Raw genomic sequence first — 24,932 nt, forward strand, 5'->3', positions numbered from 1 at the left:
GTTGTTATTATTATTATCATTATTTTTTTTATTATTATTGTTATTGTTATTATTTTTATTATTATTATTATTATTATTATTATTATTATTATTATTATTATCATCACCATCATCATCATCATTATTATTATTATTATTATTATAGAGTTGGAGGAAATAAACAGGAAAATCAATGATGATAATAATAATAATAATAATAATAATAACAATAATATTGCTGAATAAATTGAAAGCATCCTGTATTCTAACAGAAGCATTAAAATGCACATAATGCACATAAACTTTAATGTCCTATCACTCTTCTGCACTACTAAAATACACAGATATAGTAATGATGCAGCAAAACATTTTTTTCATTAAATATTTATAAGATTATTTTGTCCATATACAAATAAATGTACGTGCAATTTTTAAGTAGCTTCACATTTTAAAGTGTTTAATTCATTGAGAATCATTTTGAGCTGCATTTAAAATGAGAAAAAGTTTTAAGAGAAATAATTACGAAAAATTATTTTAATCAGGAAATCGTGTCGTGTGTGTGTGTGTGTGTGTGTGTGTGTGTGTGTGTGTGTGTGTGTGTGTACGGGTTTTTCTATCCTTGTGTGGACATTAGGAAGACCTGCCACAATGTGCCTCATGGGGACATTTTTTGGGTCCCCATGAGGGGAAACAGTGTTTTCTTGACCATGTTGTTGTTACTGAAAAAAGAAAAAGTGCAAAAAACATTTCTTTAGGGCTGCGCTTTGTTTTGGAGTGGGTTAGGGTTAGGGTCAGGGTCAGGGTTAGGAGTTAGACATGAATGGGAGTCAATGGCAGGTCCTCACAAGGATAGAAATACAAACATGCGTGTGTGTGTGTGCGCGCGCGCGTGCTTGTGTTGTGTGTAATCCCTCCACAGTGCGCCAGGTGGCGCCTCGACACCGGGAGGAGCGTCGGGAGGAAGGTGGAGGAGGAGGAGCGCTCCGAGCTCACACCTTCTCCTCCCGGCTCTCCTGCGATGCACCTGCAGCCGCTCCTTGCAGTGGTCCTCCTCTGCTCTTCCTCCTCCTCCTCCTCCTCCTCCTCCTCCTCCTGACGGAGCCGCGTCAGTGCGCAGCGCGGCCGGCATGCACCTGGCGGGCAGCCGCGCCTCCACGCCGGCGCAGGGCTCCTCCGGAGGCGCAGCAGCGGCAGCGGCATGCGGGCGGATGCTCTCACCTCCGGCACCCAGCGGCGCGACATGGGCGTGAGAGAGACGCGCACCGGGAGACAGGGAGCCGCGGAGCGCGGGCAGAGGGAGGGGGCGCGCGGGGGGCGCGCGGATTAGAGTTGTGCGTCTTTTTCCAGGGCTGGGCTTGTTCTCTGGGAATTCACCGAGCGCCGGACTTCAGCGGGCTGCGCCGGAGTTTGACAGGATGGAGAAGGGAGGAGCACAGCAGCAGCAGGCGGAGGGTCCCGGTCCAGGTCCAGGTCCCGGTCCCGGTCCCGGTCCGGAGGACATCTCCAAGATCCGGGACGAGGAGCTGCTGAAGTGGGGCAAAGAGGAGCTGGTGCGGCGGCTGCGGAGGGCGGAGGCGGAGAAGAGGGGCGTCATCGTGGAGCACGGCAATCTGATGCGGGAGGTGAACCGCAGACTCCAGCAGCACCTGAACGAGATCCGGAGCCTGAAGGTGAGAGGGAGGGGAGGCGAGGGGAGGGGTGGGGGGAGGTGGGGAGGGGTGGGGGGCTCATCTGGGAGCCAGGAGAAAGGACCAGGACCACACACAGTGCAGACTGGATCACATCTGAAGGACCTTTGAATCCCCCTGAGACCACAAACCTATCAACCAACAGGAGATTATCAAGTATTCCCACCTGTTGCTCATCATTTAAACTCCTGGGATTAAACATTTATAGTGGAATTTAAGACGAAGCATGTCAGGAAAACTCAACCAGTCATGAACAGTCTGCAGGAAACTGAAAAGAAAAATCAACACATCTCAAAATCCTCGATCCAATCAAAATATGGCACTGACAATTAAACATTTGCACTAGAAACATTAATTTATCCTGAATTATTGTCCACAAAGTGAACATTAATAGATCAAATTGTTCTTTAGGCAGAATAACGATTCCGTTATTCAAGTCTTTTGGTGAAGTCTGTTTCCCCTTCAGATACAAGGTGTAACTTAAAGTCATTGAGGGAGCACCCCCCCCCCCCCCGCACCCCCCCCCCCCCCCCCAATGGAAAACCAACTTCAAGCCCCAATACTGGTGAGATAAAAATAATTCAAAGTTGAGTCCTAACTTCTCATTACTCTTAAATATATCTTCTGGGCCCACCAATGGGCCACGCCCCTTACCTTAAGAATCACTGTTCAACATCTGCTAAATAAAGACTTAATGGCTTTTTTAAATGGTACTTTCTATATTTTACGTTGTTTTCACAAGAACAGTATTATTTTTTAGTTGATAAGACTTAATAATTCTCAGTCAAGCCATGATGTTCAGTTTAGTTCTAAATTATTTATCTTTGAATCAGAAATTCAGACAAATATGATCGCACCATAAAAGAAGAGTCTAGTGTTTGAACTTGATATATTTGTGTGTGTATTAGGTTTTTACATGATTTTTTTAGGAGTTTTCTGTTTTTATGTCCACAGAAATGAGCTGTGAGCTTCATTAATCCACGGCTGAGTGACTTCCTGATGTGTCTTTGAGTGACTCTAGAAAATACAGACGAGGCGCTTTCTGCTAATTCGCTGCTCACGCTAAACCCAGCAGGGGAAAGATCATTTGAGGCTATTCCTTTAGAAACGGACAGATCTTCACTCGTTTCTCTTAAAAATGTGTCTCATTGAGATAACGTGTATAAATGCAGCTTGAATGAGAACATTTTTTTTATAATCTTTTAGTTATTAGTTTAACTTTTACTTGAACATTTTTTTCATTATTTTTTGCCTTTTCAGTGTTTTTAAACTGTTTAGCCACCATTTTACTATTTTTACTCGATTATAAGTTTTCAACTCAATTTTAAGTTTGTTTTTTATTACCAATTTTAGCAATTTTAGCTGTTTTAACCTATTGACTTTCATCAATTTATCCATTTATGACTCTTAAGATATTTTTTCCATTTCAGCTTTTTTAGTTAAGTAGTTTTATCCATCTCGGCATTTATATTTGTTTGATATTTGAAGCCCAAAGCCTGACCTCTGGTGACCCGCTTTTGACTGCTGATGCAATTATAGATTTGCTGGAAATTGAACTCAGGAGAAAATATATGTATGTATCAAAACATTATGACAACTTAGAGGTATTTTACCGTATTTTCTAGACTACATGTCACCTCAGTCAGAAAATCAGAAAAAAAACAAACAAACAAACACAGATGGTTTATTTTGATATGTTAGACATGTCAGTTGCTTCTTAATGTACAGTAAGTCACATGAAAAAGTGTTTTCATGCTCTGGAAAATACGGTAAATCATGTCCACTGAATGGTCCTCACAAATGTGTGTGTGTGTGTGTGTGTGAACCAGGACGTGAACCAGAAGCTCCAGGAGGACAACCAGGAGCTGCGGGACCTGTGCTGCTTCCTGGATGACGACCGTCAGAAGGGGAAGCGCGTGTCGCGGGAGTGGCAGCGTCTGGGCCGCTACAGCGCCGGCCTGATGCGGAAGGAGGTCGCCATCTACCTGCAGAAGCTGAAGGAGCTGGAGCAGCGGCAGGCGGACGTCATCCGGGAGAACCTGGAGCTGAAGGAGGTGTGCGTGATGCTGGAGGAGGAGCGGGCGGCGGCCCTGAGCGGAGGGGGCGGGGCCGGGGCCGGGGGCGGGGCCGGACACGCCGCCCCGGGCTGCAGGAGCTCCATAGACAGCCAGAGCAGCCTGTCCCAGCTGGGCGGAGGCGGGCCCGGGCCGGGCCTCCTGCGGGACGTGGGGGACGGGAGCAGCACCTCCAGCGCGGGGAGCACGGACAGCCCCGACAACCCCCACCACAAGCCCCCGCCTCCGGGCTCCGGCGCCGGGACGGCGCCCAGGATCGTCTCCTCGGAGAAACCGGGCGATGTGTGCGAGTCGACAGGCAGGAGGCACAGCTCCACCCCGGAGTACCACACCTTCCCCCAGTCCTGCCGCCCCCGAGGGGGGTCGCTCACCAACCTGGACCCCCGCGGCCTCAGGGGTCACAGCCCCGAGAAGCACAGCAGGTCCCCGACCCGCCACCCCAAACCCTGCAGCTCGGACCTGCTGGCCCACAAGCAGCTGCTGCTGTCCGGGCAGGCCGGCCCGGGCGGCGGCGGGGGCTCGGCCAAGTCCAGCCCGGAGCTGAGCCACAGGCACCGCAAGGCCAACGCCGCGGGGGCCTGCTGCGGGGGCCCGGACCCCAAACAGACCGCCATGTTTACCCCCGAACACCTGAGGAAGGGCCGGGTGATCGTGGGCAGTCCGGAGTCTATACGGCACCACCACCACTACCAGCACGGCCCCGGGGCCGACCACGGCAAGGCCCGGTACGGAGGGGGCTCCCCGGGCCGGGACGGCGGCCAGCGCCGGGCGGTGGGCGACGACATGGATTCCCACCACCAGAGTCTGTACAACGGTAGGCACATGGTAACTTCTGGCTTTTTATACTGATTCATTACTTCTTGAAGTGTTTTCCTCTGCCGGCTGTTACAAACACTGTGAGTCACGAGGACGGAGGGTCTTATCAGGTTTTCCAAAAGTGTTGAATCAATACATAAAATATCGGATTATTCTCCAGAACATTTCCTCTGAACACTCGTGTTTTGGTGTTACCACTTCATCTGATGTGCGCTAATGTATGCTAACTCACTGCTGTCTACAGTTTTTAAGTTACTTCTGCAGTGTACGATTCAGAAACCTGTTAACCGGTTCATAATCAAAAAGGGTTTTGAAGTATGTCTCGCTAATCTCTACAGAGATCAGCTGCTTAAATTAGCCAAATTTTCTGTCATGAACTTTAAAATCCAGGAAACTGTATTACTCATTCATTTCCTTGGCAGCCTGTGATGTTAAAAAAAAAAAAAAAAATCCTTCCCAGTTTGCTGCTTCTGACCAAAACCCACACCGGGCAGTTTTATAAATGTTTCTTTTTATAAAAGTCTAGTTCAAACCCAGTCTCTTCTGTGAGTTTGAATAACTGAGTTCTTCGAATTTTGGTGCGTGGACGCCGTCCTTTGAGCTGTTTTTCAGTTTCAAGATCTTGGTCTTGACTGGGTCTCGACCCCTTCAAGTCTTGGTCTTCTCTTGACCTTTGGATGCTGTGGTCTTGGTCTTGACTCGGTCCTGGCCCCTTCAAGTGTTGGTCTTTACTTTGTCTCGGCTCTTGAAGGTCTTGGCTTTGTCTTGGTCTTGACTCAATCTGAGGCCTTCAAGTCTTGGTCTTGTATTGATCTTTGGCAGCTCTGATCTTGGTCTTGGTCTTGTCTTGGTCTCGGGATGCTCTTGTCTCGGTCTTGACTCGTTGTCACATAAAGTAGATTTCACATCCACACTATATTTTTCAACTGTTTATTATGTTTGTGCTCAAACAAAGATAAAGGTCAAATGTTTGTTACTGTCATTGCACACACAACAAGATTCAAACACTGAAACCATGCTTAATATCTCGTTCAGTTTCAGCTTGTTGTGTCTGTCTGTGACCATCTCTCCCACAAATCATTAATGCATTGTTGTGGTCTAGTCAGCAGTCAAGAGTGCAGTGACAAGAGAAAGGGTCCCAGTACACAACCTTGGGGGACTCCAGCGCTGGGGAGGTACTTTCTGAACTGTCATCCACAAACAACAGTCGAGTTTAAGAAAACTGAATAAAACCTTCTTCTTCAGTGTATTTTCTCCAGTCCACCTGTGTGCTATGACCCTCATGCTAATTTTGCTAGTTTTACACTAGTCAATAAACACAGACGTGATTGCATTCTGCTGTCTTTAGTCTGATTTGACCAAAATCGCCCAGTCTGCCTCAAAACCTTCTATGAAAAGATTTAAATGTTGTGTGAACACTTGGCTTTGTGTCCTGACGTCTTCCAATATGTCAAAGGTTGCATGTTGGCTCACTTCTTTTCTGTATTGTGTTCCTCACTCCTGTTTTATCGTGTAAGAGAAGTTACAGGTCAGGTGAACTTATGATATGTGAACATGTTGAATATATTTTTATGATAAATGAACACACACATACGTCAGTAGTAATGGTGCTAATGTCTTCATGCTTTTGGCTTCCTCCTTTAATAACAACACTTTCTCTGTTCCCTGATTTATACCAGCTATGACTGGGTTTTTCTTCTTGTCTTTGACACTTTCCCTTGTTTTTGTGTTTCCGCCTTGTGGCCACCGAATTTGAAATAATTAAAACCCTCAGTCTCACAATTTTTGTGAAAAAATTGCTATTAATCACTCTTTTTTAACGTTAATATAATATTAATATTAATTAATATTAACCAGCTGTAACATTAGCAGAAAAAAAAACAGACAGTTTTCCTGCAGGATTGCATGTGTGGAATCTCGTGTGAGCTGATTTTCCAATGTGCACGATCGCTTCAGGCTGAACCTTCTTAAATATGCACATTTCTACCAGAACATGCAAATACAGCGCGAGGAGAAGGAGAGGCTGTCAGAATCACAAAATAACACGAGATCCAACCATGATATTATTAGAAGAAACAAAGTCCTTGTTCTGTATCTCCCCGTCCTATTCCTGGGATACGCTGTCCTGCTACAGTCTGGTGCCTCGAGGAGCTGATGGAGGGGTCAAGGGTCGTCCTCAGGGAATCAAACCTGCAACTTTCCGATCCCCAGTCCGCCTATCTGACTGTCTTGCTGCTGTAGCAGTGTTGAAAGAGTGATGGAGACTCATCTGTGTGTGTTTGGAATCAAGGGAACATGGCTGATGGAACTCCCCATGGGGTGTGTGTGTGTGTGTGTGTGTGTGTGGGAACACACACAGGATTGAGACAGCGTAAGAAGGTAGGTTAAAGATTCTACATGAATTTAAATCTTCATTTCCACTTTATTTCCTTCACTCCTATTCAGTACTCTTTCAAACAGTCGGACGAATATAAAATACATTTTCCCGTCGCTTCTGCTTGACTTAATTCGACTGCCGGTAAATATTCCAAAGCGTTCCCTCGTGGCCCTTCTGCTGGAGCTGTTTGTGTGTGTGTGTCTGTGTGTGTGTCGACTGTCCTCTGGATGCAGTGCAGGTCTTTTGAAGTGAAGAACTGAATTTAATTTTAGAACACAGTTTTTTTTTCTCTCTCCTTGTTGCTGCGATCACACTGGAGATGTGTTGATCAGAAGATTCTGTTGTTTGAACGGCTTTTCAGCGGCGCAAATAGGCAAAAATACAACAGCTAGTATGGTTTTCAGTACCTGGAAAAGTATCTAAATGAATCAAACGAGCTAAGAGAGCTAACTAGCATAAACTGAATAGCCAAGGACCATTAGGAAAGCCAGAACGAAAAATAGTAAAACAACTTAAAATGCTAGAAAATGTAAAAAGAAAGACTCAAATACAATTAAATTAAAAGTCAAACTGATTAAAAAAACATATGAATGGCTGAAACAAAACGCCGTATTTGAATTCGCAGCCATATTTTGTATAAAGTCGAACAAATAATAAGACAGGCTTCATCATGCTGATAATAGGTGATATTTCGGAGCGTTTGAGTCCGTAGCCTCTTCATGGGCCGAGGCCGTCCGGCAGCAGTAACGATTTCTGCAGTGCTGAGTGGAAGCGCTGAGGCCATGGGAAATAGCTGCGGACCTCGGGTAAACGGCGGATCCCTGACTCAGCTGTTAGCGGGAAACAATAGTGGCAGGATGTCCTGAGCCGGGGGAAAGAAGATACTGCATTCCTCCTCACACAGCAGCCCCGAGCGCACGCCGCCGCCGCCGCCGCCGCCGCCGCCGCCGCCGCCGCCGCCGCCTGCAGCCCAGGTAGTCTCCACCTGCACGAACGCCCCGCTCTCTCGCACACGCAGTGAGTCCAGATGAACCTGTCCGGGGTCTCTGGACGCGGCGTGCAGATCACCGCCGCAGTGAGACGAGGCGTCTGACGGGGCTCATTCGGCCTCCCGGCGCCGTCCACAGGAAGTAGCCGCTGACTCGCCCGGCGGGGCCACGAACCAACGCTTCCCGGAGTTATTTTTAACCCGTCTGTCAAGGCTGCGCTCCCAAGCTGGAGAGTCAAATGGGGTTTTTAGTGCGACTATTTTTTTTCCCACTTTTCAAGTGATTTTGAGTCATTCCACTGACACAGTTAGCAAGGCTTTGGTTTGATTCCTTTTAAGATCATTCAGTGACGTTTCAATGGTAAAAAAAGAAACTCTGGAACAAAGGAGCGTAAATAGAAGCTGTCAGATGTTTAGATGTTTTCTCTCTGTAGCTAACTGACAACACTGAACCAATTTCCGTCACTGAAGCCTCGTCGATCATCCATCCACCCGTTCATCCAGATGCCATGCTAACACCTCCTCCTGGTCATTTCCTTCACGTTGAGGTGTACTGCAGCGTTTATATGAGCTACCTGCAGAACTTTCACCTGGATGGAGAGTGTCCGAGAAGAATTGGTTCACATTGGAGTATCTACGACGCAGATCCAAAGATTGCATGGATATTAGCTGGTAAAATCCCCACAGAACAGAAAGTCATTTTCCTGGTTTTTTTCCCCTCTCTTTGTCTTCTTTAATTTTTTTCCCCTCCACGTCTCATCCATCCTTATTCCATCCCTCCATCGGCTCCAAACGGCGACTTTCTGCCGCTTGTTGCCGCCCCGTTCGCAGCCTGAGTAAATCTTCATTAAGGTCTTCATCGGAGGCCAGCGCCTTTACAAATGGAGGTCATTACCCTTGCTGCCGTCCGTTACGGCGCTCGGCAGCCCCGGCGTATTAAATAATAGAAAAGCCGCCGTGTGATTTTCCCCTTTAACAGCAGCTGCTGTTATCCATACGTGCCTGAGCGTCCCGCGGGTCTGCTGCAGCGTCACACCAGGCCCGGACGTGTTCATCAAACATTCATCTCGTTCTGCTATTAATATTATTTAAATGCCACGTCAGAGTGGTGGAGAGCTTTTGTCTTGAAATTAAAAATGCATGTACGCCAGATATGAATGTCAAAGCTGAGGCCCCGTTCACACAGCATGGGTGTGTGTCTGGTTTCATCACAAACAACCAACAGCGCCACCTCCTGCCGCGGCATGTTAACTACACCGTCTTCAGCATTTCTTCTGTTTCCTTGCAAAGCTTTTCAAAACGTTGCTGTGTGAATACAGAGGTTCTCTGGAAGGAAAACACAAAAACGACTTGAATTTACGTGAAACGTCATCATGCGCGGAGGCGTTAGTGACGTCCGCTCAGCGCTTCTCCTCCTCTGTGCCAGATTCTGAGCAGACTAACCTACTGAAACTATATTGAATTCATAATGAAATTTTCTTTCTCCAATCATATACGTGACAAAACAGATTTACGACGTTTGCATCCTCGCCCCTCCTCTGCCTCACAGTGAGACTGACTGTGGATCAGTGGAAGAGAGGGAGACATGACGGATATACTCTAATGTATTCTCCTCTGAGGTAGACTCACTGTAACGCAGTGGGTTTTACTGGTAGAGGAACTGTTTTGTTGAGTTCAGTTGATTTGGCCTCCAGTCGATCTGTGGTCGATGAAATGGGAAGAAAAAACGTGTAAAACTCATGAGAATGTTTAAATAGCCACAGTCCAAAACGAGCCAAATTAGGGCTGCAAAATATCAGGCTGTCAAGTGACCAATGAACTCTGCGACATTCTCAGTGATTCTCAGTGATTCTCAGTGATTCTCAGTGATTCCCAGTGATTCTCAGTGATTCGCAGTGATTCGCAGTGCGCTCTGAGGAGGGTTGAAACAGAAGGTCGGTGATGCTGCATGGAACTGTGTAGCTCCAGAGCAGGAGTGGAGCCTGAAGTCCAAAACCAGACCACTACAGAGCTCAAATCCCACGACTTTGAGTTTAAGGGCCTGAGACTGAGTCAAGGCAGAGACCAGAGCATTCCTAGACCAAGACCAAGACCAGAACATCCCAAGACTGAGACCAAGACCAGAACATCCCAAGACCAAGACCAGAGTATCCCAAGACCAAGACCAAGACCAGAACATCCCAAGACTGAGACCAAGACCAGAACATCCCAAGACCAAGACCAGAGTATCCCAAGACCAAGACCAAGACCAGAACATCCCAAGACTGAGACCAAGACCAGAACATCCCAAGACCAAGACCAGAACATCCCAAGACCAAGACCAAGACCAGAACATCCCAAGACCAAGACCAGAGTATCCCAAGACCAAGACCAAGACCAGAACATCCCAAGACTGAGACCAAGACCAGAGCATCCCAAGACCAAGACCAAGACCAGAACATCCCAAGACTGAGACCAGAACATCCCAAGACCAAGACCAGATCATCCCAAGACCAAGACCTATAAATTCTAGTCTTGAGCCTGGTCTCTAGTACTGTAACTCTTCGGGAGACCACGTCACACTCAACCAGAAGTGTCGACTCTTGTCAGGCAGACGTTTGAGTGAAATGTGCTCAGAAATACTCTTATGATACTCTATTGATGATTTCAAGTCTGAAATATTGTTTCTTTTGTGTGAAAACAGGAGAATTTTACAGTTCAAACCATGTAAGTGCTTTATTTGTTTGATAATCAGCTCTTATCCGTGGTTGATAGAGGAAACGTATCCGGCACAGCGCTGCTCTTCACTGGATGAAGTGGTGGAGACGACAGATAAATGAATGTTCAAAGTGGGATCAAGAACTCTCAGATTTCACATAAAGGCCTTTTTGTTCCAAAAAGTATTATTTCAATGTGAATTCTTTTTTTTAACGGTTAGGGTAGTCACTCAGCTGAAATCTGATGTGTTGTCACCACGAACACTGCTGGTCCAGACCAGACCGCTGTCTTTATTAAGTTTACTGCACACACACACACACACACACACACACACACACACACACACACACACACACACACACACACACACACACACACACACACACACACACACACACATTCGGAGCTTAAGGGCTTCATGTAATAAGCTTGTGCTGTTCAGATAAGCCCATTTAGCCACTGGTGGTCTAATTGAATTTGTCTGCTTCAGACTGAAAGGGGTGTAATTTATGTGTGTGTGTGTGTGTGTGTGTGTGTGTGTGTGTGTGTGTGTGTGTGTGTGTGTGTAAACTTGGGCTGCTTTGGTGTCAAACTGAAATGTAATCAGTATTCCTCAGACAGTCTGACTCTGGGAAAGAGGAAAGTGTGTTGGTCCGTCTGTACGCTGACATTTTCCATCCTACACTCTGCCCGCCTTCCTCCCTCCTCTCTTCCCTTAACAAGCTCTCCTCCTCCTGATTTCACAGCTCTTGTCTTTCTGTGTACAGTAGCTGTAAGATTTCTGGTGATCTTGTACCTTCACATACCGCAAAATAAACTAATCAAAGAAAAAAATCATGATTCGAAATAACCATGAGAGGATGTAGCAACACTAACCCTGATTCTAATCTGAGTATAGTTTAACATTTCTGCGTCATAGACCTACACTTTCTCATACTATCCAAAAATAACTCATTTCACTACTGGAGGACTAAATCAGAGGACTAAGTTAAATCCGTCCCCATAGCCCATCAGGAATTGCATTTGTAGACTTGTATAAGATATTTTTTGTTATATTTAACATGTTTTACCATTAAAACCCTTACAAGCTCAAAGTGCAACCGTTTGCATGAGCTTGAAAATTCAGTACACTTCATGCAGGAGCTTAATGAAATCCGGTCCAATGTGGGATTAAAGGATAGTTCAAGATGTTAAAATCGCTGTACATGAATAAACATTCATAGTTACATTAAACAGATGTTCAAAATTTCACAAATTCCCAAATCTCCATCTTAATATGTGTCTTATTTGGAGAAAAAGTGATTAATATACAGTTTAACTCATGTGCAGTCTGATGCTCACAGACATACTTTAATGTCTTTTTTTTTTCTTCATATTCTTGAGGTAAATATGTTGGTCAGTCGGTCTGCCTGCAGAGATGAAATGACAGAATCCTGAGAAGGAAACAGGTCGTTTGGATCAGTCAGCGTAGGGTTTGTTTAGAGCTCATAGCGCTCGATCAACTTGTCTCTTACACTTTGTTGTGAATTTCCTTGTATTTTCCGTATCATGTTCCTCGTGTTGGATCGCCCATCGGAGAAAATACTTGTGGAAACACTGAGGGCTTCGCTGAGGACTCGGTCACTTGCCGTTAGAGTGATATTGCACAGATGTGTACTCACCTCACTGCAATATCTCTAAAGCTTGTTCCTAACGAGACGTCTCTCGGTAATCTCCCTTGTTATTGCAGGTTTATTTTCCCCTGTTTCCTAGAAACCAACCAGCGTTACGGTCTTGATTTCTGCAGAACATTGTCCTGATGAAGCTCCTGCAGGAGCAGCGAAGTGACTTATTGCCTTCCTGCCCGTGTCTGATTTAACTCTTTCCTGTTTCCTGCAGACGTTGCTTGGATATCAGCCAGGCAGAGGCTATGATTTACATTTCATTACATCCTCCTATCTGAAATTACAGATTTGAGAGGATTTGTCTTTCGCCACCCCCGCCTCGCATCACTTTGACGTGTGATTTAGGGAATGAGAAAGGCCTCTTTTGTGATCATTCATCCGTTAATGGACCCGTTGTTAACTGGACTGAATCCTTTACAAACGTCTGCCTTCACTGCTTTTATTATCGAGTCCTTTGTCCCAAAGAAATAAACTGTTTCTGTTCGAGCAGTTTCTCTTTAACCGTCGTGTCTCTTCGAGCTGAAGTGCAAAGTCACAGTGTTTGAGGTGAAATTCGAGACTAAGGTCTTGTTGATGTGACGTTTCATTTGAAGACTCACTTCCAGAATGTTCACCCATTTACACTGTTTTCCACATGACGTGTTGAACATTAAATTTCAATGAAACTTATTCAGAATTGTTTTGTCTTTGAGCTCCCGACAGCTCCTCAGAGTGTGCGCACACACACACACGGTTGCTGTCAAGAAGCACGTAATGCATGTCCATGTTGGTTCTATTAATAATCATAAGCCACATGCAGCTTTTTGAGCTGTGAGTAAACTGAACGTGAGCGTAAACACGCTGAGAGAAGCTCACACCATCTGAACTCCCAGGAAATCTTTCTTAACACGTCACGTGGGAGAAATTCAAATTAGATCCCTAAATCCTCAAACTGCTTCTGAAAAACGGCACGTCGCAAACACTTTTATTGAATTATGATGGTTTCAATTCACACAAATAATGCGAAGGAGAGCAGTATGCTTATTTTCTGGTTCAGAGGTGTTCCTCAGGGAAGAGTGCTGGGACACCAGCAGATGAGCACTGACCAGCATTAAGCATTAAAGTCAAGAGAAGAACACTGCAGGGTTCAGGTGGCTGCCTTTGCTATTTGTGGTATTTTTTTCCTGACTTGTGGCCACTAGGTGTGAAACATATGTTTCTTGATGAAACATGGTTGAGTCTTTCGAAAAAAAACCCCCAAAACCTGACATTATTGAGGACTTTAGTTTTCTTCAGCACCCAGCTATTTGAGAATACAGAACAATTTTGTCATTTTTCATCAGACGTGTTTTTTTTATGTCTTCATTTATAATTACATTAGGGGTCATAAATCTGTGACTGATTGTAAGATGTTTCTTTTTCCATGAAAACTTAATCATGATACAATTCAACTGCTGAGTTTCATCCCAAGAGGCCTCAGTGGTCTGATGTGCCCCCATCTATAAAGCCGGGGAAGCTGAAGAAGCCAATCACAGTGATTAAATAACTGTAATTCACCAGAAATGGAATTTAATTCAAGTACCTCTGAGAGCAGGTCCCTGCCATTAGAAAAATTGCACTTCTAAATCATGTTGTAATGACGGTCATTGGCCGCCTCCTCAAATAATGAATGGCTCAGACAAACAACCAGATAAAGATAATGGGCCGTCTTCGACCGTTTAACATTGAGCAACTTGACTAATTCTTCCTGTCTGTAGTCCGGTAGCTCCGAAGTCTGGATTTCTGTGCTGATAAATGGAATGAAAATCTTGTGAAATGATGTTCAAACACCTCCCAAATCTCTGGGGGCAAAAAGCAGGTGAAGAAAACAGGGAAAACATTCAAACTCCGCACAGATGCATTAAAAAACTAGTATTCTCTCTATACTCTTTGCACGACGATCGTCTTCTCGCCTCAAACTTTTGGCATCAGTTTTTATTGCATGAATCACCGACGCTCCGACCTCCTGGAAGCATTGTGGGTATTGCAAGTGGCGGTTGGACCGTTTTCAATTTCTGCTGAAATATTTCCACATGTCTGCTGACATTTCAGCTGCTGGGCTGCTGATGCTGATACGGGGCGGCTCTTCCGTTGTCGCTCTGCAGCAGCCATCATTTGGAAAAAAGAGACAAACAAACAAAAAAACACCTAAATTGGCCTCAGACCGATTCTGCCCATCGATCAGGACTTCCCTGGTGGCCGGTTTACCATCTCTGCTGCAGTGGGTTTTTCAGTTGACAGTTCAGACCTGAACGATTCAGACGCTGCTTTTCACCCTCCTCCATCAGGTTTCATCGGGTCTCGTCTGTCGTTTTAATCACTTTAAACATCTACTTCATTCACACAGCATTCTTTTAATGCTTGCTGTGTCGTCCAGTGAAAAATCAGCCTTTAATGACTTCAGGCTCTTGAGAGTGGTTGATCAGACCTCCCTGTCGTTATATTTGCTTTGCTGTGTTTGTGAAGCTCGGAGTGATGAAACTCACGTCCCATCCCTTCCCCGCCTCGGCCGCTGGGCAGACGGAGGGTTTTGGGTTCTGGCTCCTGGCCCAATCTGGATGCCCCGGTGAGGGAGGGGCGGGCGGACTCTCACTGCCGGCTAAACCTCCACAAGCTGTTCCCTCTGCCAGGAACAACTGCTGTGTCTGCGTGGGTTTGATAGAAAACCGGAAATCAGATCTGTTTGTGTGTCTGTGTGTGTGTGTGTGTGTGTGTGTGTGTGTGTGTGTGTGTGTGTGAGCTGCCTTGTTTTACACCAGCAGAGAGAGAGAACGTGTCCAGCATTCGAGACTTCTCAATCGAATCCAACTGAACAGACGACTAACAATGTGTGTGACGCATGCTGACGCAGGCTGTGTGAGTGTGTGTGTGTGTGTGTGTGTGTGTGTGTGTGTGTGTGTGTGTGTGTGTGTGTATTGAAAGTGCAGTATTAAGTATTTACCTGGGCGGTGTGTCATAAAAACTGAAGTCCAAGGTCACTGCGTCTTTCACCGTCACTCTGAGTAACTGTGAGGAAATCGTCCTCCTCCTCATTTATATTCTCTCCTTCCCTTTTCACCTGATAGAGAGCCAAACATCAAAGCTGCAGGAATTTGTGTATTTCAATCTGACTATTATATCCACCGCAGAATGATTCAGTGACTTTAAAAGAAAAAGGACAAACACTTTGTGAATAAGTGATTAAAATGGAATTTTTGTTCACGATAAAGTTTCAATCCCTGTATTCATCTTCTGAACTCACTGACAGGTTTAATGGCTGGACAAATGACAGTCAGTACATTAATATATATTTTAATCTCCAATCCAATCCATGGTCACTGCAGTACTTTGAATTCATAATCAAACAGCAGTGCCCACTACTGGCCAAACATGAAAACTACATTTTTATCAACGTTTCAGTTGTTTCCGTGTAAATGGACATTATTTTCTAAATGCTGCCATTGTTGAAACGAAAACAGAAACTTCTGTACTGAAAATGCAGCAACAATTCATTTTCCCTTTGAAATGTTGTTTAAACGGGGTCTTAGCTGAACTCTTTAGTGAGAGTGTTAATGCTCATGTTGCACTCATTCTTTTTCTCTACATGAAGTTTAGCATATTCTTGTAATTCTAATACTTTTTCAGAATCACATTTGCAACTCAGGAGACTGAATCTTATGGAAGATTATGTTCTGTCAACAATATGATAATAACAGCAGAAGTTTTACTTCATTTTGACAGTCTTTGGTATAAACTTTGCTTTCATATATCATATAGTGGTATTTACATAGTGGTGCAGTGATTAGCGCTCTTGCCTCACAGTGAGACGGTCCTGGGTTCAGCACCCCGGCCTCACCCATATAAAGCTGGGGTTGACTCCACCCCCCCCACAGCCCTGAAAAGGACAAGCGGCTTGGAAAATCAATCGATATTGTGAAGTTTGATTTATGTTTGTGTCATAAAATATTTTCACGAATGTTTTAAATAAATGTTTGGTTTATCAAGCTACTTTGGGTATCTTTGCAGTAATTCCAAGAGGCCGAAGAGGCAGTCGACTCTGGGTTTTCAGAATATGACCTCCCTCGTCTATGTAGTGGGTTTTACAGTTTGATCCGATGAGTCCGCCGGTTTAAGCACATGCACTTTTATCTGTTGAAGCCCTGCTGCGTTTTCATCAGACGTTAGCAGGTTAGCTTCCCGCCGTGCACAACAGGGATGTTTAAACACTTAACATCCAGACGCGGACGTTGCTTAGCAACTGCAAAGTCAAACACAGCAACCGCTGGCAAAGTTACAGGCAGATCATTAAGTTTCCCGACTCCGAAACACCCAGCCGCAGAGTGACCATTAGCCACGTCGATGCTAACCAGTTTATGCTAAGAGCTGCACTATTCGGTGCTATCGATTGTCGGCGATCCAGTGGAATTTCACCAGCACACCTGATAATTCGAACAGATCCTCAGACGGCGGCGGCGGCGCTCCAGCAGTAATTAGCAGCATTGCTTGCTCAGCTGCGCTCTGCCTATACATCCGTCATTCAGAGCGGTCCCTGAAGACCCTCTACAAACGTGCTGCGGGTGACTTTTTACTTCATATCACCAGCATGAGAAGAAGACGCTCTCGTACCAGGAAGCTATAAAAACCTCAGAGAATGATTTCACTGTCTTAACATTGAGATAAAAGTAGCAGGAGCATAGATGGAGCTGTTTCAAGAGCTCATGAGGAGGAGCAGACACAGGCGTTATGTTGTTTTGGTGTGTGGTCCGAAGCAATGTGGTCCACCGTCAGACCCCCATACTCCTTCATAGAACACTGAAAGCAGCACTGAAGTCACCATGTTTAAAGATTTCTTGTTTTCCAGGAGAAACGAATCAACTGAGAAACGTTACAGCTGCAGATGACACTTTAATTACCTGCTAGACACTGGCTGTGTGTGTGTGTGTGTGTGTGTGTGTGTGGCAAACATTGTCCTTATTAGGTTTGTGTAGATGTAGATGTTGTTTCAGCACCATGGACAGTGCTCTGTCTACTCTGTGTTTCTATAAGCTTGTGTGTGTGTGTGTGTGTGTGTGTGTGTGTGTGTGTGTGTGTGTGTGTGTGTGTGTGTGTGTGTGTGTGTGTGTGTGTGCGTGTGTGTGTGTTTGTGGAGGATGGGCAAATAATGTACTTATTAAGTTGGTGCAGATGTTGTTTCAGCACCATGGACAGTGCTCTGTCAACTCTGTATACGCTTAAGTGTGTGTGTGTGTGTGTGTGTGTGTGTGTGTGTGTGTGTGTGTGTGTGTGTGTGTGTGTGTGTGTGTGTGTGTGTGTGTGTTCTTGTACATACCCAAAAGTAAGGACCAGAATTTGTTTTTCACCAACAGGATGAGGACATTTTTGCAAAGTGAGGACATTTTTGACGGTCCTCACTTTTCGACAGGCCTTTTTTGACCTTTTTGAGGGTTAAGACTTGGTTTTTGATTTAGGGTTACAATTGGGTTTAGGTTAGGTTTAGGGTATGGGTTAGGGTTAGGCCTTTATTTTTGATGGTTAGGGTTAGGGTAAGGGGCTAGGAAATGCATTATGTCAATGAGAGACCTCACAACGATACAAGTACAAACGTGTGTGTGTGTGTGTGTGTGTGTGTGTGTGTGTGTGTGTGTGTGTGTGTGTGTGTGTGTGTGTGTGTGTTTCACTGTAGCTTGTGCTCCTCTGGTGCTCCTCTTCCATTCAATGTTTCAATCTTCACCCTTTTTTCTTTTTTCGCAGCATTCAACATGGAAACAGGAAGTCAAGCAGAGCCCATATTTATGTGCGCATTAATTAGCTGTTAACAAGACGGCACGAACATCCAGAGATCAATGTGCACACTTACAGATCCCTCCTCATATTTACATATCTCATGTATTGATGAGTGTGCACATTTCTGAACTTACATTGTATTCTTAAGAAGGTAACAGAGGCCTTTCTGTGTGTGTGTGTGTGTGTGTGTGTGTGTGTGTGTGTGTGTGTGTGTGTGTGTGTGTGTGTGTGTGTGTGTATCCCTGACACAGCAGATCATTTGCTTTGCATACTGAGAGTTTCTGCTGAGCAGACATTCCACTCCAGTCTTATACTTACACATGAACACCAGTCGGGATTTATTGCCAAATTTTCAACAGTGTTTCCCTTCTCTGACTTGACAACAGCTGTGTGTGTGTTGCAGATTCACTACCCACTAATTGCACCAGATGAAGAGATTATGTGAGGCACATTTCAGCTGCGATTGGTTATTTTGTTTTTTTATTTTGCATGCTGGATCATATTTCTCACTTTTGGGCCCGGATTCAAGCAAAACTACAAAACTTTCATTGCGTTGTGGGTGTACGTTTCCACGGCAACCATGGCATACTAACTACGTCTTTTTCAGCATTTGTGTAAACACAAAACTTTTTTTGAAATGCAAAAATTATGTGGTTTAATTTGAAACGCGATCATGTAAACGGGGCCTGAGTGTGTTGATTAGCGGTGCTACATGCATGAGACATAAATGCATCTTGTTGAGTCAAACTGTCTCTGTTTCTTTCCGAAACCTTCGCTTTGCGACAGTGCTGAGTAACCGCAGTGATTTGACAGAAAGTCTCAGGTTTGCAGTGGCTGACACACAATTTGAGGGAATGTTTAGAGAATAAAGGTCAGAAGGTGTGAGAGATTTTGAGAAATAGACAGGAAAAGTCATTCAGTGTTCAAGGGTCTGCTGGATTACGAGGTGGTGTTGTTCAGCATGACACACACACACACACACACACACACACACACACACACACACACACACACACTGAGGGAGGTTAGCAAAGGTTCCTGGCAAAGTTCAGCTGAAGCTGGCAGCTTGTGTTAGCACATGTTATTCCAGGCTGTGTGTGAGCATGCGTTGGCTTGTGTAATATAAGCGTGTGTGTGTGTGTGTGTGTGTGTGTGTGTGTGTGTGTGTGTGTGTGTGTGTGTGTGATCAGAGGTCCTGTGTTAAGGACAGGCCTGCTAACTAGGCCAACAGCTGCTTCCCTGGCAATTCATCTCCAGTCAGCTTTGAAGCCCCTCTTTCCCTCCACACACACCCAGGCTCCTATTATCTTCCACTTTTTGCATATTCATGTGTTCTGTGGCTGCGTACGCCGACTGTCACTGACCACGATCAACAAGGGCTGAAAAAGAATAATAATAAAACCTCTTTGTAGCAACGGGAGGATAAAAACACAGGTGTCGCTGCCAGTCTGTTTCATCTGAGAGCTATTCAAACTGCTGCAGCATCGTTACCGTGTGTGTGTGTGTGTGTGTGTGTGTGTGTGTGTGTGTGTTTGTCTGTGTGTCTGTGTGAGTGTGAACCCTTTGATGAACCACAGACTGAGCCTCTTTTTCAAAGAGATCGCCACTTTTCTCTTCTCTTGGAAAATTTTTTAAAATCCCCCAAAAAATATATCAAACTGAGTTGCAGAATAAACTACTGAGACACACACACACACACACACACACACACACACACACACACACACACACACACACACCCTCTGTCCATCACGGCCCCTCACTCTCAGTGAGGTGCATTGAAGCGAAGCAGAGCATACAGCTGTGAACCAGCCCAGAGGCCTGTGTGTGTGTGTGTGTGTGTGTGTGTGTGTGTGTGTGTGTGTGACAGCCTATACCACAGAGACTCAACCGGAGGTGTAAGCAGGTCAGTGTGTGTTTCAGCGTCCAGGAGAGGGAAACACAAAGAGCCACAGTTTGATCCATTAGTGTTTGGTCCTTAATTAGAATATGCATCACTTCTACACACACATACACACACACACACACACACACACGCCGCGTGGTTAATCTGTGTTGGAGGGTTGATAGATGACCACAGTCAGTGGTCAGGCTCTCTTCCTCCCCACAGCTGCTGTGCCACATGCTCACTCGGAGTGGTGCAGCCTGTACAGCAGGCCTTCACTTCCACCCAGCTAAACACACAAACCCAGGCTTACGTAACGACTTCAAGCATTCACCCTCTCACAAACTTCACCATTTGCACCCTCACGTACCCCGCCTGCATTCCCCAGTCCTGAGGAGTTGGGGTTTGGTTGCATTTGGCGAGCAATGCACCGACACCACTTTATTCAAGGACCAGTTCTAACCTTCAGCTGCTTGTCGATACGTACCATTACCAGGACTTAATAAAAGCTGTTAAAAATAATTTATACTCCCAAAAGGTGAAGTTGGGTTAAAGTTACATCCCACCATTGTGCTAGCTCTGTGTCCATTTAACATCCCATGTTGAAATCTCTTGGAGGAACCCCTGAAAATAAAGTAGGACAGACATCTTTGCTTCAAGGTGTTTTCACACCTGCTGTGTTCAGATGAACCAAGATTGAGTTTTGAGATTGAGTACGACAGGCGGCAGCTCTTGAACAAGATTATTGGATCTTTTGATCCATTCTCATTCGATAATGACACTTGCCTGTGCAGATGGATGAAAATTTCGAGTTTCAACAGATCTGATGATTCAAGTCTTTATTAAGTTTCAAGCAGAAATCAAATGATTAAAAATGTTAAGTTAGTATCCGGATTGTTCCCATTTTGAAATATCTACCCTGAAATAATAAATCAGCTCATTCTGTTGGAAGAATATTTTTTTTTACCTCCTGAAAACTACCCAGAATTTGTTTGTGTGAAATCTTCTCTAATATCTGAGCATTTTATGAACCCAGAGTTACATTATGAAGTGTTTGATAATTAGGAGTTCCACAGGGCTTCATGCTGGGCTCCATGGTTTTCTAATGCTGAAAAAAATCAGGCTACAATCTTTTGAACCACTTGGAGATTTTTTTTTAAATAATAAACTCACAGAAAACATCTTGGATGAAAAAGTTCATGATTTGAAGCTATAGATGTTCTTATAGAGGGAACCCTTTGTATCAATCGTTAAATTAGCTCTAAGATTTAAAAAACTGCAGCACTGAAACTTCTGCTGACTGTCTTTGTACAAGTTTTGTCTAAATTGATTTTTTTAACATTCAGAGAAATCTGACACCACGTCCTCTGATATTTGATACTTCTTCCTGCATTTTGTTATATATTTGGTATCTGTTTCATCGAAGTGATGCTGTGTGAAAAGAGTCACTTTAAATAATCATTGCCAAATTATTACCAATTCCTCAAAACAAAGCATTGATTGTAAAATTAGATGTATTGAAACCGCAGCGTTGTTTCTAATCCAGTCACAGATCTCAAGAGAACTTCCTGTGATGAGAACCATTCTGAGTGTGTTGGACACTGAGGTGATCCACCAGCAGACGTGAGGACTTCCAGCTGCAGACATTCATTAGTGCTCTGCAGCTGTGGAGCCCGGTTCTTACCTGAAGGAATTCAGAGGAGGCGTCTCTCCACGGCGGCAGACGGAGACAAACCCACATGTCTGAGGAAGACATGGAGACAGGACAGGAGGGGATGATGGGTAACAGGAAGTGCCGCCTGTGGCTGCCTGTCCACCCGTGACGGGACTCAGGCAGCGTTGACAGGAAGGGAAGAAATTCAAAGAAAATGGTGTGTTTGCTCACCAGGTGCTTCGAGCCTCTCATGGTGCCATTTCTCTGATTATTTCACTGGTTTCTTCTGCAGCTCTGATCTCTGCTGGATGCTGCACCGGCTCCTGTAGGAGTGTAAAGCTCTGGGACAGGTGAGTATCTCTCTCTCTCTCACACACACACACAATTTGTGGTAATTTAAGGATCCATGTCAAGTTTTATGTTCCAATTCAACATAACACACAGCATGATCTGAGGAGATATTGAACTGGATTACTGCGGCTGCTTCCATAGACGAGGGCCGTTTTAATCTGAAACCATTACTTTTATCATTAAAAAAAAAACTGTCCAAGTTCCTGCTTTTCATTTACAATAGAACCCGGGGATCATGTCACATTACCAAACTATAACTTTATGTTGCATGCAAAATCTACAACTGACCATTCAGTGGTTTGTTTATTTGTTGGTTCATCAATTAGTTTGTTCATGTCCGCATTTCTTCATTTGTCAATTTTCATTCCTTCATTTATTTATTGGTTAGGTTATTTATTCTTTGACTGGTTCTTTGGTTTGTTAGATGGTTTTTGTCATTGGTTGGTTGGTTAGCTGGTTTATTCATTGGTTGGTTCATTGGTTGGTAAAGTGATCAATTTTTTAGTTGGTTTGTTCTTTTATTCATTGGTTTGTTTGTTGGTTGGTTTGTTCTTTCATGTGTTCATTCATTCACTTTCATTTGATTGATGGTTTGTTCGTTGCTTTATTAGTGCCTTCATTTGTTGGCTGGTTGGTTTGATGTCGCCATGTTGGCATTTTCACCAGCAGGAGACCTGACTGGGATGACGCTCCACTGAGTTGATCTTTAAAGACATTTGAGGACTCCCTGAAGACCTTTTGACTATCGGCTTTTACTTAGATTGATAGTAGTCTACATATAATGGACATTTTTCAGACGATGACACAAAACCAAGAAGAAAAGTACAAGTAAACATCTTGATGGCCATATAAGACGATGGACAACGTTCCATGTGTCTGTCTTCGATTTTTTTTGTATTGACCTGATAGTTCTGAAGAAGTCACTGAACTTTAATTGACTTATCCAACTGAAAATTATTGTTTGGCCATCAAACGGTAGTGAGAAGAGGCTGTGTCATGGAGGTTGCCACATGCAGGAACAGATGGAGGTAGATGAGTGGAGATCAGGTCATAATAAGGACAAAATGTTTGAATTCCTGACAGCGATGATCTTGAATCAGGTCAACTGGAATCGGACAAACGGGAATCTTCATAGGTATATATTCTTATTAGTGGACTTATTTATTTTCTACAAAAATAAAAGTGTCAGTCAAGTGGAGTATTAAGTATATAAAGTCTGACGAGACAGTTGAAGCTGAATTCTCTATAAAATCTCCTGATCTTTGCAAAGTAGAATCACCAGTCAAAAGTCTTCCAGTCAGCTGGTCGGTCGGCAGTGAAAAACAGCTTCGATGTTTCTCTGCAACACTTTGAATTTATTTCTATAATGTCTTCAGTGTCGTGTTGATGGACAGTGAAACTAAGTTGCAGGGGCACGTGGGGGTCAGATCGGGAACGCACGAACCATCTGGACACTCCGGAACAGTCCGGAGCAGCCGTCAATCAGCCGGCCGCTGGCCCGGCTCTTCAGTCCTGGGAGTCAGACTGAGTCAGAGTCAGAGTCGACAGCCAAGCTGAAAAAATAAAAATCTGCCATCAGCTGGAGCGCGACGCCACACAGCAGACACGTCGTGACTTTTTGATTAAATGAGTTTGTACCTTTTTATGACCACATCAACGAGTTTTAGTCGAGTCTCCTGTGAAAATCCTCAAGTAGGTCGAGTGTACTTACGTTATTTTGTAATTCCTCTTCAAAATAGACTAGATTAGTAACAAACAATAAATACACTGTCGATAATGTCAACATTTAAGCGGTAGGTTTAATTTTTAATGGAAAGGGAGGAACTGTGTTGGTTTCTGTGATAAAACACGGGTCAGGGAAAAGCGATAAACCCAATTTTTGCAGCTCTTAGTGTTCTCAGGAGGAATTTCTACTGCCTTTCAGACTTCTTCTCACAACATTACACACATGAGGCACAACTGCCTCGTGGCAAATAAATCCTGGTCTAATCCAGACCAGGTCCTCCACTTCATGGACTCACATGTTGAAGGTTTGTGTGGATTTCTGTGAGGATCACCGTTAATAAAGCTCCAGCTCTCTGATATGTTCCAGTTGTCGGTCTGAACGTGGAGCGTCTGGTTTTAACACAGCAGGAGACTCGGATTTGAGCCTTTTTATCGACTCCCCGCTGTTCAGTAAATTACCCTTTCAGAAAATCGCCGCCCCAAATTCAACATGAGTGAAAATTGTTCCTCTGAACAGACGGTTTGGTTTTCTCCACTTTAACACAACGAAACTACACTTTTTCACCTTTTTTCTCTCTCGTGTCGAAACAAACACGAGCTGCTCACCAGTAAACTGTTTATTCCATTTCTGAAAGAGAGATCATTAAAGGAATTTATTTATTTCTAATATTTCTACTGTATTGTAGCATCTCATTTCATGAAACTAATCACGGAAGCACATCTACACCTGCTGAATGAACAAATCCGTAGAACCTCATGAATGCATGAATACGGTCTCTGTGGATGGTCTCTTTCGGTAGGAGGAGGAAACTCGTGTGTCTTTCGGTCTGAAAAGGTCACCCTGGCGTGATCCCGGCTTTAATGCATGGGCTGAGCGATGGCACCGGGTTAATATTTAATGGAGGAGCAGCTCCTAATGGGCGAATAAATCAGGTTCCCGTCTGCACCTGCGGAGGACGAGCGGCGGCGTTCTGCTGAGCCACGTCTGAAGCACTGCTTCTCCCCGCTGTCTTTCAGCTTTGATGCCTCCTGACCACGACATGCCTCGCCATCAGATGCTGCTGTGACAACACACACCCCGGGGAGAGAGGGCGGAGGAGGGGACGGGGCGATCGACACGTGACTGGGTCCAGGATCGCAGTGGGACGGCTCAGAGGCGGAGCGCCGACCACGTGCTGAGACGCTCTCTCTGCCACGTCTGCTGCCGCCGCCGCTATGCATTTTCCTCGCGGACCACCAGGAAAGACTGAAT

General features: G+C 44.7%; 1 protein-coding gene across 1 annotated transcript; it reads left to right on the plus strand.

The window, feature by feature from the left end:
- The first annotated feature begins 1,106 nt into the window (after positions 1–1,106).
- On the plus strand, positions 1,107–24,801 carry LOC115399380 (coiled-coil domain-containing protein 85A-like). The gene is made up of 5 exons (XM_030106704.1): positions 1,107–1,179; positions 1,450–1,649; positions 3,497–4,556; positions 21,897–21,954; positions 24,698–24,801. The coding sequence occupies exons 1-5, from the start codon at positions 1,107–1,109 to the stop codon at positions 24,711–24,713; spliced, it is 1,407 nt and encodes a 468-aa protein (XP_029962564.1). The 3' UTR covers positions 24,714–24,801.
- Positions 24,802–24,932: the final 131 nt, after the last annotated feature.

The sequence above is a fragment of the Salarias fasciatus genome, chromosome 13 (genome assembly GCF_902148845.1).
Source record: "Salarias fasciatus chromosome 13, fSalaFa1.1, whole genome shotgun sequence".
Lineage (NCBI taxonomy): Eukaryota > Metazoa > Chordata > Actinopteri > Blenniiformes > Blenniidae > Salarias > Salarias fasciatus.